Genomic DNA, 14,430 nt, shown 5'->3' with positions numbered 1-14,430 from the left:
CTCATAGTGAAGAAAAATTATTTTACTTGATATTTTCAGTCATATTATGAAATCACATCCTATTTTCCAATGTATATTCTACCCTGTTTCACAATGCTAATGTATTTACCTTCATTTTTCTTGATGGTAAAATTCGGATTGTTGACCATTTCTGGAAGAAGGCTGTATAAGAAATAATGTCCGTTTTTGGGCTCATCTTTGTCCGTGGCACTCACTGTTTGAATGACCTGTAACATAAAACTTGACGTCAGCACTTCTGATGACATCAGAGGGCTTGCACTGCCTTTAAAAGCTGAGTGACATTCCTTTAGTAGAGTGATACTTTGGTCCAAGGAATATTTTTCAGTTTTCTAAGTTGTTATGGATGGTTCACACCAAGAATAAGGAGAAACATTCATCACTTTAAAACCTAGCTTTGATAAACTGATGAAAATTAGGGTCACTACTTTTGTGTCCATTTGGTATCTGTGGCTTGAAATGGCAAATTTAAGGGTATTTGAAAATTCCACTGGGCAATTACAGGCTTCTTTCCACTTTGAGTATGTACGGGCTTCAAGAATGAAATCTGGAATTGTTACAGTGATTGTAGTGTGGCTCTTGGGAGGATGTTGGAGGTAAAGTACTTAAATCTTGAATCCTCACAACTCCTCTTTCATTTTACTCATTAGGTTACAAGTGTTTGCAAATAGAATGTTCCTCGGCACAAACATCACTGCCACAAACCTTTCTGAAGAGTTGCATCTCTTCCCTCCCAATAATGAATACTGTTTTTAAAGCTAGTGGATAACACATGCAAACAATGCTTTGGAGTGTATCCTGAGATGAATAAATTATAGGGATTAGAAGAATTACCACCGTGCAGAGAACTGTTTGGATAGATACACATACTCAGAATTGGTGCCAGTTGAATGTGCTTATTTCAGTTGCAAAGCTGCATTAACTTAGTGCTAAGTTGTTCCTTGGGATGTCAGAGAATTAGCTTAATAATTCATATTTATGAGTCTGTGATATTAATAACTTCCATATGAAACACTGGGCAACAGCTAATGTAGTAAAAATTATAGCTTAAACTACTACTGTAAATAGTTACAACATAATTTCTACCAAAAAAAATGCCTATGAAGCATGATAGTCAAGGGTATAATCAGATTTACCATAAAAAATTAACAGGGAAGTACTCTCAGGTTTGTGAAATTTAGAAAATTATGATGCCTAATGTTGTGTCAGTTTAAACAATTATGTGCCACTGAACTTTGTCAGTGTCAATAAAGAGAAAAAAATGGATCACTTCTTTGTGAGAAAGAGACATCATTGCCTTGTAACTTATCACCTAAATAAGATATCACCACAATTTAAGAACATTTTCAATAGCTGTGAAGTTTTGCATTGTTATCACCCACATGCTATACGATAAGCAGTGCATCAAGGTCATTTGGGGCATAAATGAAATAACTTCTCTCATTTTCTATTTCTCCATTTTTGTAAATGGAACATATTCCTACTTTGTAGGTGTTTTACTCCTGTTAAAGACCTTGTGAAATGTCTTATAACTGTACTTAGCTTGAGTAACAATATAACAAAAAATAGCACAAAATATAACTCATGGTGGAGACAGTGAGATAGTCATTAAGTTGATGGACTCTGAGCTGTCTTGACAGAAGTCATAGCCTTATCCTTTACTCATTGCATGAAATGGAGGGATTTACTTAACTCTTTGAAACTCAGTATTTCTAAATTTTAAATAAAAGAATACTTTTCTCATAGGGTCGTTTTAATTCTTTATGTAAAGTCATGTCAATCTGTTAATACAGTGTCTGGTTCCTAGTAACTGTTCAATGAGTATTAGTCATCATCATTATTATTTATTATTTTTTCTTAAGGTCACTACCATTTATTCATGACATAGCACATTGATAAGTGTAACAACTTAGATGTTACACAAATGGGCCTCGCTTCCATCAGATTAGGTGGGAAAGCAATTATATTTACTATATCTAAACAGCTTACATATTTGCCTTGACATTTAGGTGCAGAGAGATTCCTTGGACTTCTAGTTTTATAAAGAAGAAAGAATTAAAGTACAAGGGGAAAAACTGAAACACAGATGACTCTTTTATAGACAACCTACATGTACAAATATTTAACAGAATAATTTGACTTGAGCCTTCTTTTAGGCAGTTATGAAGAACAAAGGGGGGAAAGTTCCTTGTGAGCACATGTAGCATCGTCTTCTCCCTTTACCCAATTTTGTTTCAAAAAGACTTCTAGGGCTTCCCTGGTGGCACAGTGGTTGAGAGTCCGCCTGCCGATGCAGGGGACGTGGGTTCGTGCCCCGGTCCAGGAGGATCCTACATGCCGCGGAGAGGCTGGGCCCGTGAGCCACGGCCGCTGAGCCTGCGCGTCCGGAGCCTGTGCTCCGCAGCGGGAGAGGCCACAGCAGTGAGACGCCCGTGTACCGCAAAAAAAAAAAAAAACTTCTATTCCCAAGTGCACCTGTTGAAGAAATCATTCCTGAAGTGTGTGAGCGCATGTGAAGAAAAAGAGCTAACAAAGAAAGGATGTCTCCACAGTGGCTGTATCAATTTACATTCCCACCAACAGTGCAAGAGGGTTCCCTTTTCTCCACACCCTCTCCAGCATTTATTGTTTGTAGACTTTTTGATGATGGCCATTCTGACCGGTGTGGAGGTTCCTTAAAAAACTAAAAATAGAACTACTATATGACCCAGCAATCCCACTACTGGGCATATACCCTGAGAAAACCATAATTCAAAAGAGTCATGTACCAAAATGTTCATTGCAGCTCTATTTACAATAGTCAGGACATGGAAGCAACCTAAGTGTCCATCGACAGATGAATGGGTAAAGAAGATGTGGCACATATATACAATGGAATATTACTCAGCCATAAAAAGGAACAAAACTGAGTTATTTGTAGTGAGGTGGATGGACCTAGAGACTGTCATACAGAGTGAAGTAAGTTGGAAAGAGAAAAACAAATACCGTATGCTAACACATATATATGGAATCTAAGGGGAAAAAAAGGACATGAAGAACCTAGGGGCAAGACGGGAATAAAGACACAGACCTACTAGAGAATGGACTTGAGGATAGGGGGAGGGGGAAGGGTAAGCTGTGACAAAGCGAGAGAGTGGCATGGACATATATACACTACCAAACGTAAAATAGATAGCTAGTGGGAAGCAGCCGCATAGCACAGGGAGATCAGCTCGGTGCTTTGTGACCACCTAGAGGGGTGGGATAGGGAGGGTGGGAGGGTGGGAGGGAGGGAGACGCAAGAAGGAAGAGAGATGGGAACATATGTATATGTATAGCTGATTCACTTTGTTATAAAGCAGAAACTAACAAACTATTGTAAAGCAATTATACTCCAATAAAGATATTTTAAAAAAACACATGAAAAGATGCTCAACATCGCTAAAAAAAAAAAGAGGATGTCTTGTATTCTGGGGTGGGAATCATTCGTAACTAAGAGCATTCTTAACGTGTATTTAATGGCTAGAGCTCCTACAAGCAATACCATTTCTAAGTCATCTGCATGAAAAAGACTCATACGTGCTGGCGAGTGAATCTACATGTTACGCTCTCACAACCAAAACAAAAGAGGCAATAATTTAGCTTACCTGAAGTAAATGAGTATAATCACCTGTCATACCACATCTCAGAAGTTTGGTCTAAATATTACATCTGCAATAAATATTTTTTCCACCATTTATTTAAGTCAGGAAATCTGTTAGCCATGCAATTTCTGAGCTTGCTGAACCAAAAAGTCTTGGGACAGGGCCTAGAAATCTGCATTTTAAAGTCTTGTAGGTGATTCTGATGCATGCTTAAGTCTGGGATCCACTCTTTTGAGTCAAGGGAGAAGATTGGTGTCCATAGGTCTCTTATTACTGTTCATTAGAAGAGTTTGTACTGTCAAGTTTACATCAAAATCAGTGCATGACGTGTTGGGAAAAAAGTGATGAAATGGTGAATCTTTAAATTAACTTCCAAATATCCTATGAACTAGCTATGGTTAAGACTTTGGTTTAAACCATTTTTGACACTTCATTTTATTTTAATGCAGTGGCCACTGTCTGATCGTTTTCTCTGAGAGTAGATGCCTGGTAGATCACTTGAAGGACTTTATGCTATTAAAATGCGTTAAGTTACCCACATTTAAAAGGCTGAAATTTTCATTGATGTAATGACATCTGAACACATTTGGCTTTAAACAACAGGAGAAAAAGAATAGATTTATTCAAGGAAGTGCACCTCCACACAAGCAGATGTTATAGGTACACTGAGTTGATGGCAAATGAAAACTGCATGCATTTCCCACTGTGAGCTACTTGGACATCAGCTGATTTTTAAGTAATTGGACAACTATTTCATGAAAATGATATCAAAATTTCTGAAGAGGTCATAGATTTTTACTAGTAAATATACAGCATTTAGCTTAAATATTTTCCTTTCTAGCAATAAAGTTAGGATGCAGTTGAAAAATCTAACGCTTGATAATTTATTGTGGATTAATTTCAAGGGAAGGTAAAAGCTAATACACTTCTCTATCAGAAAAACAAAGCATATCTGAGATCGGGCATAAGGAAATGAATTTCAAGGCCATACTTGAATTTCCATGGGAGCAGACTCTGATCTATTTCTTGAGAGTACTGATTTGAAATCAAATGACCTTCCTAAGCGTAAAACTGAAAAGAAATTTTTTTTTAGAACTGTCGGCCATATCGTAATTCTGACTCTTTTTTAAAAAATTATTCATTGTTTATCAATAATGCTAAACCTCAGATCGCTTTAATTAATATAGTTTATTAAACATTATTTTAGATTTTTATAGTAACTCAAAAGAAGTTAATAGTAGTAGGTTTCACTGTCATTATTAACTTTTCAAAAGGCAAGCAGCCAACAAACAAACACATTTCTGATTATCTGATCTGTTGATAACCTTAAAACTCTCTTGGAATCTATTAGAATATCCCCTGTGAGTTCCTGTAGTTATTGTTCATTGATTTGTTCTTAGATGATGAGTTGGGTTTTCCCCCCCTCTCACTGCTATTAGAACAGTGTCTGGCACATAGTAGCTTTTTAATAAGTATTGTCTAAATGAATAAATGAATGGATGAATAAATAATCATGTCAGACATGTTTTAGCATCACTACTAATTCTTATGTAACTTTGAGAGGTAGGTATGAAGATATTTATCAGAACGCTAGTGCATCAAAGACATTGTAACATCTGATCCCAAGTAAATTAGGTAACAAACGCCCTACATCTTCCTGCTCCGCATGTCAGACTGCCTCAAAATCTTGTTGGCATTCATATCTTCCGCACGTGTACTTAGTTAAATTGGGGCTTAGACTTCCAATATTTTGGAGAGTGCATAAAGATGAACTTATCCATTCTTGACATTCAGGTACTTTGCTTTATGGATATTAAGGTTCCCTTTTGATTTCGAAGGTGGTGGAAAGAGAGTGAGTGAGGAGACATCAAAGGCAGTACAGCATAATTTTTGGTTTTCTATTCATTCTTTTGCCTATTATTGATAGTTTATTTCTGGTTACCAATGTTAACATTTGGTTTTCTATTCATTCTTTTGCCTATTCTTGATAGTTTATTTCTGGTTACCAATGTAAACGTTCCTGAAATACTAGCTTCTATTTCTTAGAGCAGTAGTCTTCAACTTGAGGAAGGAAAAGATGATACATGAAAGTAAAATTGTATGAAATTATTTATATATGCCCATATATGAAGGAAAAGTCCAGAGCTTTTATCAGATTATCAATGGTGTCCATAACTGAAGGGAACAAAACAAAATAGGCTAAGAGCCATCCCCTGAAAGAGCGGTCTTTGCAAATACAAATTTTGTCTACAAGAGAAATCAAGTTATACCAATGATAACATTTAAAAAGGAAGACATACAGGAATTTGAGGAAACTATATGAAAACCCACATGACCCAATTATCCTCAGTTATTTCAAAACTGTGTAACATAGTTCAAATTGAGCACTACTCCTATCCATTTAATGGACAGTTCCTGGATACTTTTTTTATAATTTGTAAGGCAATCCAGTTTCTATCAAGATTTTTCTTTTCCTCCCCAAAGTGTTGTCCCATGTCACATTTCTTTGCATGAATATGTCTTTGTCTTTAAAAAGTATTAGGCGGCTACTTAGAGCATGTATCTTAGAGGTCTGACCTATAGAAAACACAACAGGAGAATGTAGATTAGATTGTATATGTTTCTTTTAAACACTAAGTGAAGTCCTCAGTCCTCTCGGTAGACATCTGGGGCCTGTGCCTTCATTAATCCACCACAGAACTTCTGACATTTTCCTCAGTTTCGTTCTTTTACAGTCCCTTTCCCTTTACTGTAACTAAGTTAAGGTAAAATGATACAAAGCAAGGACTCTTAAAGGATGTATTTACACAAAGTTTGAATTTTCCAGTTTCTCCTGTTTCTTATTTTCTTTTGCTTGTCTCTGCATATTTCATCTGTATTTTGTGCATCTCTGAAATGATCAATATTTTTGAAAAATTACTCCATCACTTGCTGTGCTTTGAAAACCTCATTAGTAAAGTCCACAGTTTTTAACACAATTTAGAAGTCTCAACTGCCTTTTTAGTCTTACCTCCTCTCCATCTTCCACTACACAACTTCACAGGAATATTTCCTGATGCCTCATTAATATCATAAACATTACTTCCTAGGCTGAAAATGCATCCTATTGTTTATTCTTCTTAAGCAAGATTTTTCCAGCTGGCTTCCATTTGCCACGAGTTGTATAGTTTTCTCTGAAGGAAATTCAAAAGATTTTATAATCAGCTATGTTTGGTAAATGCCCAAGACCATTTGGTTCTAGCCCTTTGGGGATTCATATGTATTTATAAATGCAAGGGGATCTTACAGTGAAACAAAACCAGTAGAAGATAATGTTCTTTAATTTCGGTTAATACAGTGGTTCCCAACCTTATTGGGAAAAACATGCGCACACACACACCCAGACACACCACACACCATACCATATACCGACATGCTATACCCTAAAAGTGTTTCTCAGGCTGTCACTTTAAGACACGCTACCCTCTAGAATATAAGTCTTAAAGGCCCGGAGACCTCTTTAATCTCCTTTTGAAGGTGTTGTATCTACACAGCTTGGTGGTTAGAGCACTAATTCCATTTGCATCTCTGCCCTTCCAACAATACATCAGCTTCTCTCGACCAGATCTTACCCAATTTATGTCACTAACACAAAGCCTAATAAGACTAAAACCTCCTCATAGCTAGTGTCATTTTTACTTTCTTGAAAAAGACGTGCTCATCACCATGGCTTCCATGAACAAGTAAAAACAAGCATACACATGTGCGTACCATGCTTCCATCTAAATTCTTATTTACTAACTTGTAGGTTGAAAATAAAATGAAGAGAGAACATCAGTCAGTAACGACCCAAGATTTGTAAACAATCCTTTATACCATTGTTTTTTCTGTGGATCATCAATCCTAATATTTAGGCGAAGGGCCAGAATAAAGCATGTGGATTTGGAATCATACAAGAGGTTCAGTCAAAGCATATAGAGGCTGCAAACATGACTTCAAAAAAGATTTAGATTGTATGTGTTCCTGGAAGTTGATTCTGCTGTACTTAAAAAAAAATAATTATATTAGCCCACAAATTCATATGGGGAGGAATGACGTACAAGCCCTTTCTTCACTCTTGACAAATACACTTGTAAATTATCAGAGGAAGAGTTATTCCAATACAGGGAAATAGACTGTCCTCTTTTATATTGACCCATTTAGGCATTGTTTATAGTGTTTTGCTCCAAATCAAGGATCATAAATATATAACAATAACAGCAATAAAAACAACAAAGACAATACTAATAAAATATTTTGCTTTTGAAACTATGAAACTAGTGAAAATATATACTACTAATAATTACAGTTATTTATTGAGCACTTGATATTGAGCTAGATATTTCTAAAATGTGAGAGTTTAAACTAACAGCAGTTAAGACCCAAGGTCACAAAACTAGTAAATGGCAGAGCTGTGACTCAGACTTAGATTGTGCTAGTTTCAAACCTTCAAAAATTCTGAGTTTTTTTAAACTTTTTTGCCTTTTTCTTTTAGCTTTTCCCCCTCTGTCAAAATTGCACTCTAAAAGTTATACTTCTATTAATGATTCTCTCGAAATGCTTTTTTACATGTGAATTCTTCAAATATTGTTTTATACATTCCACTAATCTGCCTTCCCCTTACTTCACCTAAAGTAAAATGAAAATCATATTTTATGCATTTTGTTGAGGCCATCAATTTCATGTGTTCTAAAATCAATCCTGTCTCTCTCTTGTGTATGCAGATAGATCCTGAAAGATGCCCTCCGGCAGGAAAGTTAAAATTAAGTCTCCTACATTTATTGTTTCATGAGTGTTATAAAATGCCATAATTTCATTTCGTTGTTTCACATTTATTAGAAAAAGACCAACAGAAACTAAAAATATATATAAATATGGCAGCAAACTCGTTTATTGCTGCTATTTATCAAGGGATAATTCTACTTTTCTTATTATGTGGAACGCTTTTGAATAGAGTGTGTTATTGATCACAGGAGTTTGTTTTTTTTTTTTCTTTTGAAAAGTGCTCACTCTTGATCAGAATCTTATTCTCATTACTATTTTTCTAAAAAGTGTGTCACACAGGCAATGGCATTTCAAAGTCTGCTCCTTGGGAAGCATTGTGAAATCCTAGAAAGTACAGGGACTGGGGCACCTCCAAGAATAGACTTTGAAGCCCATCTTTCCTACTTTTCATGGCCTTAGTTAAGACCCTTACTCTTTTATCAGCCTCAGCCCCCATATCTGTAAAATGTCATTGCAACACCAAACTCCCAGAACGGTGATGTTGATTGCATGTTAGATGTCTGTATGTATTATTTCATTCATGGAAGCATGCAGCCTCCCCAGTCACCTCTCTCCACCTCCACTGCCAGCACCTTAGGCCAGGCTACCCTTATCTTTTGCAATTACAACCTTCTAGATGCTCTTCCTGTTTAATTGCAGGTGCACGCGTCTGCATGTGTGTATATGGATTTTATTCAAACATAATACTCTTTTTGTCCAATTTCATTCTTGCTTATTACACTCGTATTACATTTGCTTATTACTCTTATTATACTCAGCCACAGATGTCTTCAATTTTTCAAATAAACCAAGGTTTTTCTCCCTTCAGGGTCTTTGCACAAGCTTATTCTGTTGGCTAGAAGGCTCTTGTTTCCACTTCTTGTATGACTACCCTTTCTCATTTTTGTTCAGTTTCAGCCTAAATGATATCCCTTTAAAAAGTAACTTTCTTTACAACACTACATAAAGTAGATCTCTGCTTTTTCTTTGTTCTCTTCTGTCTATACTGTGTAGTTTTCTTCAACTCAGTTTTCAAAATTTATATTATTGACTCATTCTATGTTTTTTTATTATCCATCTTCCTCATTCAGTTCCATTGGAGAGAACACTTTTTTTGTTCTTTTCACATTGTCTCCCCAGGTCATATTACAATACTTAGCATCTTGTAGATACACAATAAATACTGTTCAATAAATAAATGATTTTTCATTTGTGCACTCTGTGTCTGTGAATAAAACAAGTGTTTCCATGGTAATATCTGAGAAACTAATTATTGAAATATTTGTCACTGCTAAATCAGAATCATTCTAAAATTTTGTGGATATCCATTACTACATGACAAGCATTGGCTAGATATGTATCTATAAGTATGGGCTATTATCTTTTTTGACCTGTGATATTCCCAGGATAAGCAAACTTTATATTGCTGCAGTATTGGTCAGAGATAGAAGGGATTAAAAGAGATAAACCAAGGTATGTTTTTAACCCAGAGGTAATTAACTTGATGATAAGTAGAACATCTCGACTTCTACAGATGGTGATGAAGCTCAAATTATACTCCACTAGATTTATTTATAGTAACAGGGGAAGCTCCTTCCTAAAGGAAAAATAGCTGAAGAGGTCGGTTGCTAACTAATTCTCAAACAATAAATATTCTCTGAGACTAAACAAGAGGCCTTGAGTCACCCCTGGAAACACAATATTTTCAGTTCAGTCCCTGTGTCAGTGAACCATCTGGAGCACATTACCCTAATTCTGTATGTATGGTAAGCAAGAGGTGAGCACCTGAAACCTTAGAAAGACCCTACTGAGGAGACAAGATGTAGAACAGAGTTATGGAAGGCCCTCTGTCCAACACTGGTCACTGATGTTCTCTATTTCTCTTTCATGTTTGGTTTTGAGTATGGTGTTATCATAGTGAAGGAAGATACTGGTTTCTCCTGAAGGAGCTGTTACCTGGTCCTCCACCCATCCCACCAGAGTACCATTCTCTTCAGACAGAACCTGGTTTATCCCCAGCTGACTCCTTTTCAGCACTTGATAGATGTTTCCTATCTCTTGTGGAATGCGTCCTATACTAAGCAGTCTTTTCATTAAGATAGTTCCATTTCCTCTCATCTCTTCAACCTCCTTTCTGCCCAGAGGATTTGAGGTATTTTCTTGCAATTCTACCACATCTAATTTCCTCAAGTGCCTACCAGAGGGAAAACTCTACGAGGGAAAAAGACTGATGTTTGTCTGCCACTGAATTCCCAGTACCCAGCCAAGTCTTGGCATACAGTTTGTGTTCGACAAATATCTACTGTCTGATCAAAACCTATCATCCTATTAGACACATGAACTTTCAGATAGCTTGCCTTCTAATTTTGAAATCCTCAACCCATACGCTCATTTCTGCTTTGGCCATTAAAGAGGAGCAAGTGGAGAGAATCTTTTTATTCATCCTGTTAAACTGAGGGCCAAGTAATTTGTAGATGACTCTATCATGGCATTATTGAATTGGAGACTAAAGGTCTACGTCACCTTATAACTTTTAACTTAAGATAAATTACCTGTAACTATTGGGGGAAAATTGTTTTAAATAAGAGTAACTAGCCATCAGAAAATACCACATCAGCATCTAATTCTGAAGTGGAGGGATTATTTAAAAGGATTCTAATCAAAAGGGATTCCCGTTGAGTTTTTATAATATTGACTGTGAACTCTCTTTGTCATGGGTGGTTGTTACTCTCTTAAGGGAACCAATTCAAGAAAATGTCATCTTTTACTTCAGAATTGTGGGAAGGTGGGAGGAAGAGACAGGACTTCCAGTTCTACTTTCAGAGTAAACGTATGCCAACTTAACACAGATGTACCAAGAACTAGAGATCTATCTTAGAGGAAGGTGGCCTCCCTTCTTTCTTTTTCTTTTCTTTCTTTTTTTTTTGGACTCTTTGTTTAAATGAGTCCAGCGGAAAAGAGTCAAGTGCAGTAGAATTCCCTACGTTCATGTTGATACTGGTTTTCATTTTGTGAGATGTTTTAAAGAACTCTTTACAAAGCCTCACTCAATCCAGAAGATTTTTTACGGATTGAGTTTTTTTAACGGCTTGTGCTTGATTATTGCTAATGATTTTCAGCTGCATCATCTCCCAGGAAGCTGACCCCCTCGAGTTTAGCCTTAAATCCATATCTTCCAGGCAAACTAGACATTTCAAAGCCACCTGCACTCCTTTCTCTGAGGCTGTTATAAAGCAGACATTAATTGTTGAAAAATATTGAGATGACTATGAATTTAGTGCTAATTCAGTCTTTGACATTTGTTTTGCATGAATGTGATAATGAATATTCTAATTTCAAAGTGAGTCAGCCATTTGTATGGTATTATGAGACATGATTGAAAGTGTATCTATGTTGAACTTATATAAGTGAACGCTATTTAGTGTGGATAACAAAAATGAATTTGGGAAAATGTTAAATATAAAAATGAGATACTTGAGCTATTAAAAGTGACTTAGGAATGATATAATGAATCAAACATGAGTTCTGACTAGCACAAAGGATTCAAGGAATTCAGGAGCTATTTGAACAACTGTGTGTGTATCAACCAGTCAGCCATATGTCCAAAAATTATGCTGAACAGACAAAGATCTGATTATCTTCATGTAAATATGAACTCTAATAAACATGCCTAAATAGATTCATTTGAGGGTAAGATAGTGCAGTGGACACACACAACATAAACATTTTTTCACAGAATGAGTCATTCATGTTGATTTGCAAAAATCATAAAACAAAGAATCAACTTTTTTTTTTTATTTTGATCTTGCATAGGAAAGGGGATGAAACAATGCATTTTTTTCGGAGGATAAAAACTGTTGAGGAATCATTAAAACCTTGGAAACAGTCAAAATCCACAGGGTAAACCTCCAGATTCCAGGAGGTCCAAAGGCATGCATGTCAATATCACAAGTGAAGCCAATGTGTAATTTTTGAAATATCAATGCCATTGACTCCCTGAACTTGTGTGATGAGTTTTGCATGAACAGTGGAGTTTTACTTAAATTCTAAAGCATTTGACAGTTTCTCTATGATCAAAAATGTCTGGCTTATAACTCTGTGATTGGCTACATTACCCCAGCAACAATCCGGCCCACACAACCATATCCTTGAAACTGACCTGCATATACTTTGATCAGACTCTCTCCACCAACTGCATTCACCAACTTAGCTAAATGATATTTGCTGCCAAGTATATATACACTCCATCCTCAAAGGATCACAAATAAAAACACTCAAAAGATAAGACCGATAGAGGGTAATTCGACATGATGAAATTAAGAAACATTGAAACTAATGTTAGAATATTATTTTTAAAAAGAGGTCACCTTTGGCATATGACTGCTGAAGGTGAATGTTTTGATTATAACGACATTTATGATGTCTAAGTGTTTAAAATTACTCAATTTTATTATTAGAATTTTAGCTTTTACTTTGTATGTGTGCACATGTATGTGTATCTTTTTTTTGTAGATGGAAACGATGCCAATCCTTCAGATACAGGAGAGTAGTCTAGGGGAAAATGCCCACTGTTTCATAGGAGAGTAGCAACTTGATCTTTTGTAAGAGTTAAATAAAAGTATAGAGCCACAGTTCTATTCCTTTCTTAGGTGGAAGAAATCTGACTCTTGTCAGGTAAACTGCTCGGCAAATAGTAAGTTGAATTCCTAACACCCACGTGAGGCACAAGAATAGTTGGATTAACAACTCCAGTGTCATGCTGTCAGCTGCTGTTTATTTAAATTAAAATGTCACCATCCAGAAATAAATTAGGAAGTTGAAAAACGATAAATTTCTTAAACATACAGTACTTTGGCACCTTGTTAAAATAAGTCTATTACATTTGTGTTTTTTAGAACTTTACATAGACTATTTCCATTTTGACATTCAGAGTATAGCAGGTTTTGTTTTCGTTCTTCTTTCTTAACTCTCTCCCTCCTTCCTCCCTCCCCCCTTCCTTCCTTCCTCTCTCCCCGTCTCTCTCTCTGTGTCTGCATTGTCCTATCTAAGCTACATAAGACAGTTTAAAAGAAAAAAGTTCCATCGATACACATCAATACACAGTTATCAGATGCTTTACTTGCATGTCTAAAACATGTTGTTCACATTATGTCTATCTAAATGCAGCTACACCTTTACAGATTTAAAAATTCACTTCCTGCAATTGGTCTTTCCTAGGGTTCCAATGTCATGTGTTATTTCTACATTTGATGTGAAACAAACATGCCTTCCCATGGGCTTTTCCCTCACTTTCCATCATTTGAAGGTTAAAATGTTGGCCCCATCACTCTAAGACCTCCCCTGTGATCATCCACACCCCGAGATATTTTAAGATAGTTTTTTGGCTCAGGGTTCATGGCACAGCAGGTCATTCCGCTTCAGGAGCCAATTTGGTCATAAGTAGGAAGAGAATGAACATCTCTGAAAGAAGAATACTCCCTCTCTGTTCCCGTTTGGATGTTTCTTGCCTATGACTTTGCAGATTGTGAATGATGCAAGTGCACACTATAATGCAGGTTAATCAAATATGAGACAGTTGTATACAAACATATTCAGCATTAACAACATGGAGATATTTACTTGGCCGGGTTTTCCATTTTCACATAAAAATGCCTCATATTCGGATGCGAATTCAGGGGCGTTGTCATTGACATCCAGCACTTTAATAGCAACAGGTACTCGGGATATCTGACTGTGGTTCCCTATGGGAAGGAAAAAATAACATCAGCATTGAGGATATTGCATTTTAATGTGCAATTCAACTTTCTTCTTGAAAGCTTGTGTGTCTGTTTCAACTTCCCTTAATTAGGGTGTTTTCAACATGGTGATTATGGAATCTGACCATTCAGCAAGGAAAAATAGCAAGTGCTTGGCTGCTTAAAAAAAAGTATAAATTATTATTCCAAACACCATTTGCTGGAGCTTAGCTTGATAAAGACCATCTCTGAATAAATGAAAAGAGGTTTCC

At 36.2% G+C, this 14,430-nt stretch overlaps 1 protein-coding gene and 1 long non-coding RNA gene across 3 annotated transcripts in view; one reads left to right on the top strand and one right to left on the bottom strand.

The window, feature by feature from the left end:
- CDH8 (cadherin 8) overlaps positions 1–14,430 on the bottom strand; it is a 1,195,405-nt gene that overhangs the window by 56,850 nt on the left and 1,124,125 nt on the right. The window contains exons 8-9 of one of the 2 annotated variants that reach the window (XM_079908494.1): positions 14,043–14,164; positions 110–227 (exon numbers count right to left, since the gene is read on the bottom strand). In XM_079908494.1, coding sequence (XP_079764620.1) covers positions 110–227; positions 14,043–14,164 — 240 coding nt within the window. Of the gene's footprint in view, positions 1–109; positions 228–13,441; positions 14,165–14,430 lie in introns of those variants that run through there. The other variant, XM_079908493.1, reaches the window with a different exon arrangement.
- LOC307179400 overlaps positions 1–14,430 on the top strand; it is a 116,456-nt gene that overhangs the window by 88,109 nt on the left and 13,917 nt on the right. The window lies entirely within an intron of this gene.

The sequence above is a fragment of the Stenella coeruleoalba genome, assembly GCF_951394435.1.
Source record: "Stenella coeruleoalba genome assembly, chromosome: 20".
NCBI lineage: Eukaryota > Metazoa > Chordata > Mammalia > Artiodactyla > Delphinidae > Stenella > Stenella coeruleoalba.
This window is presented reverse-complemented; position numbering and strand designations above follow the sequence as displayed.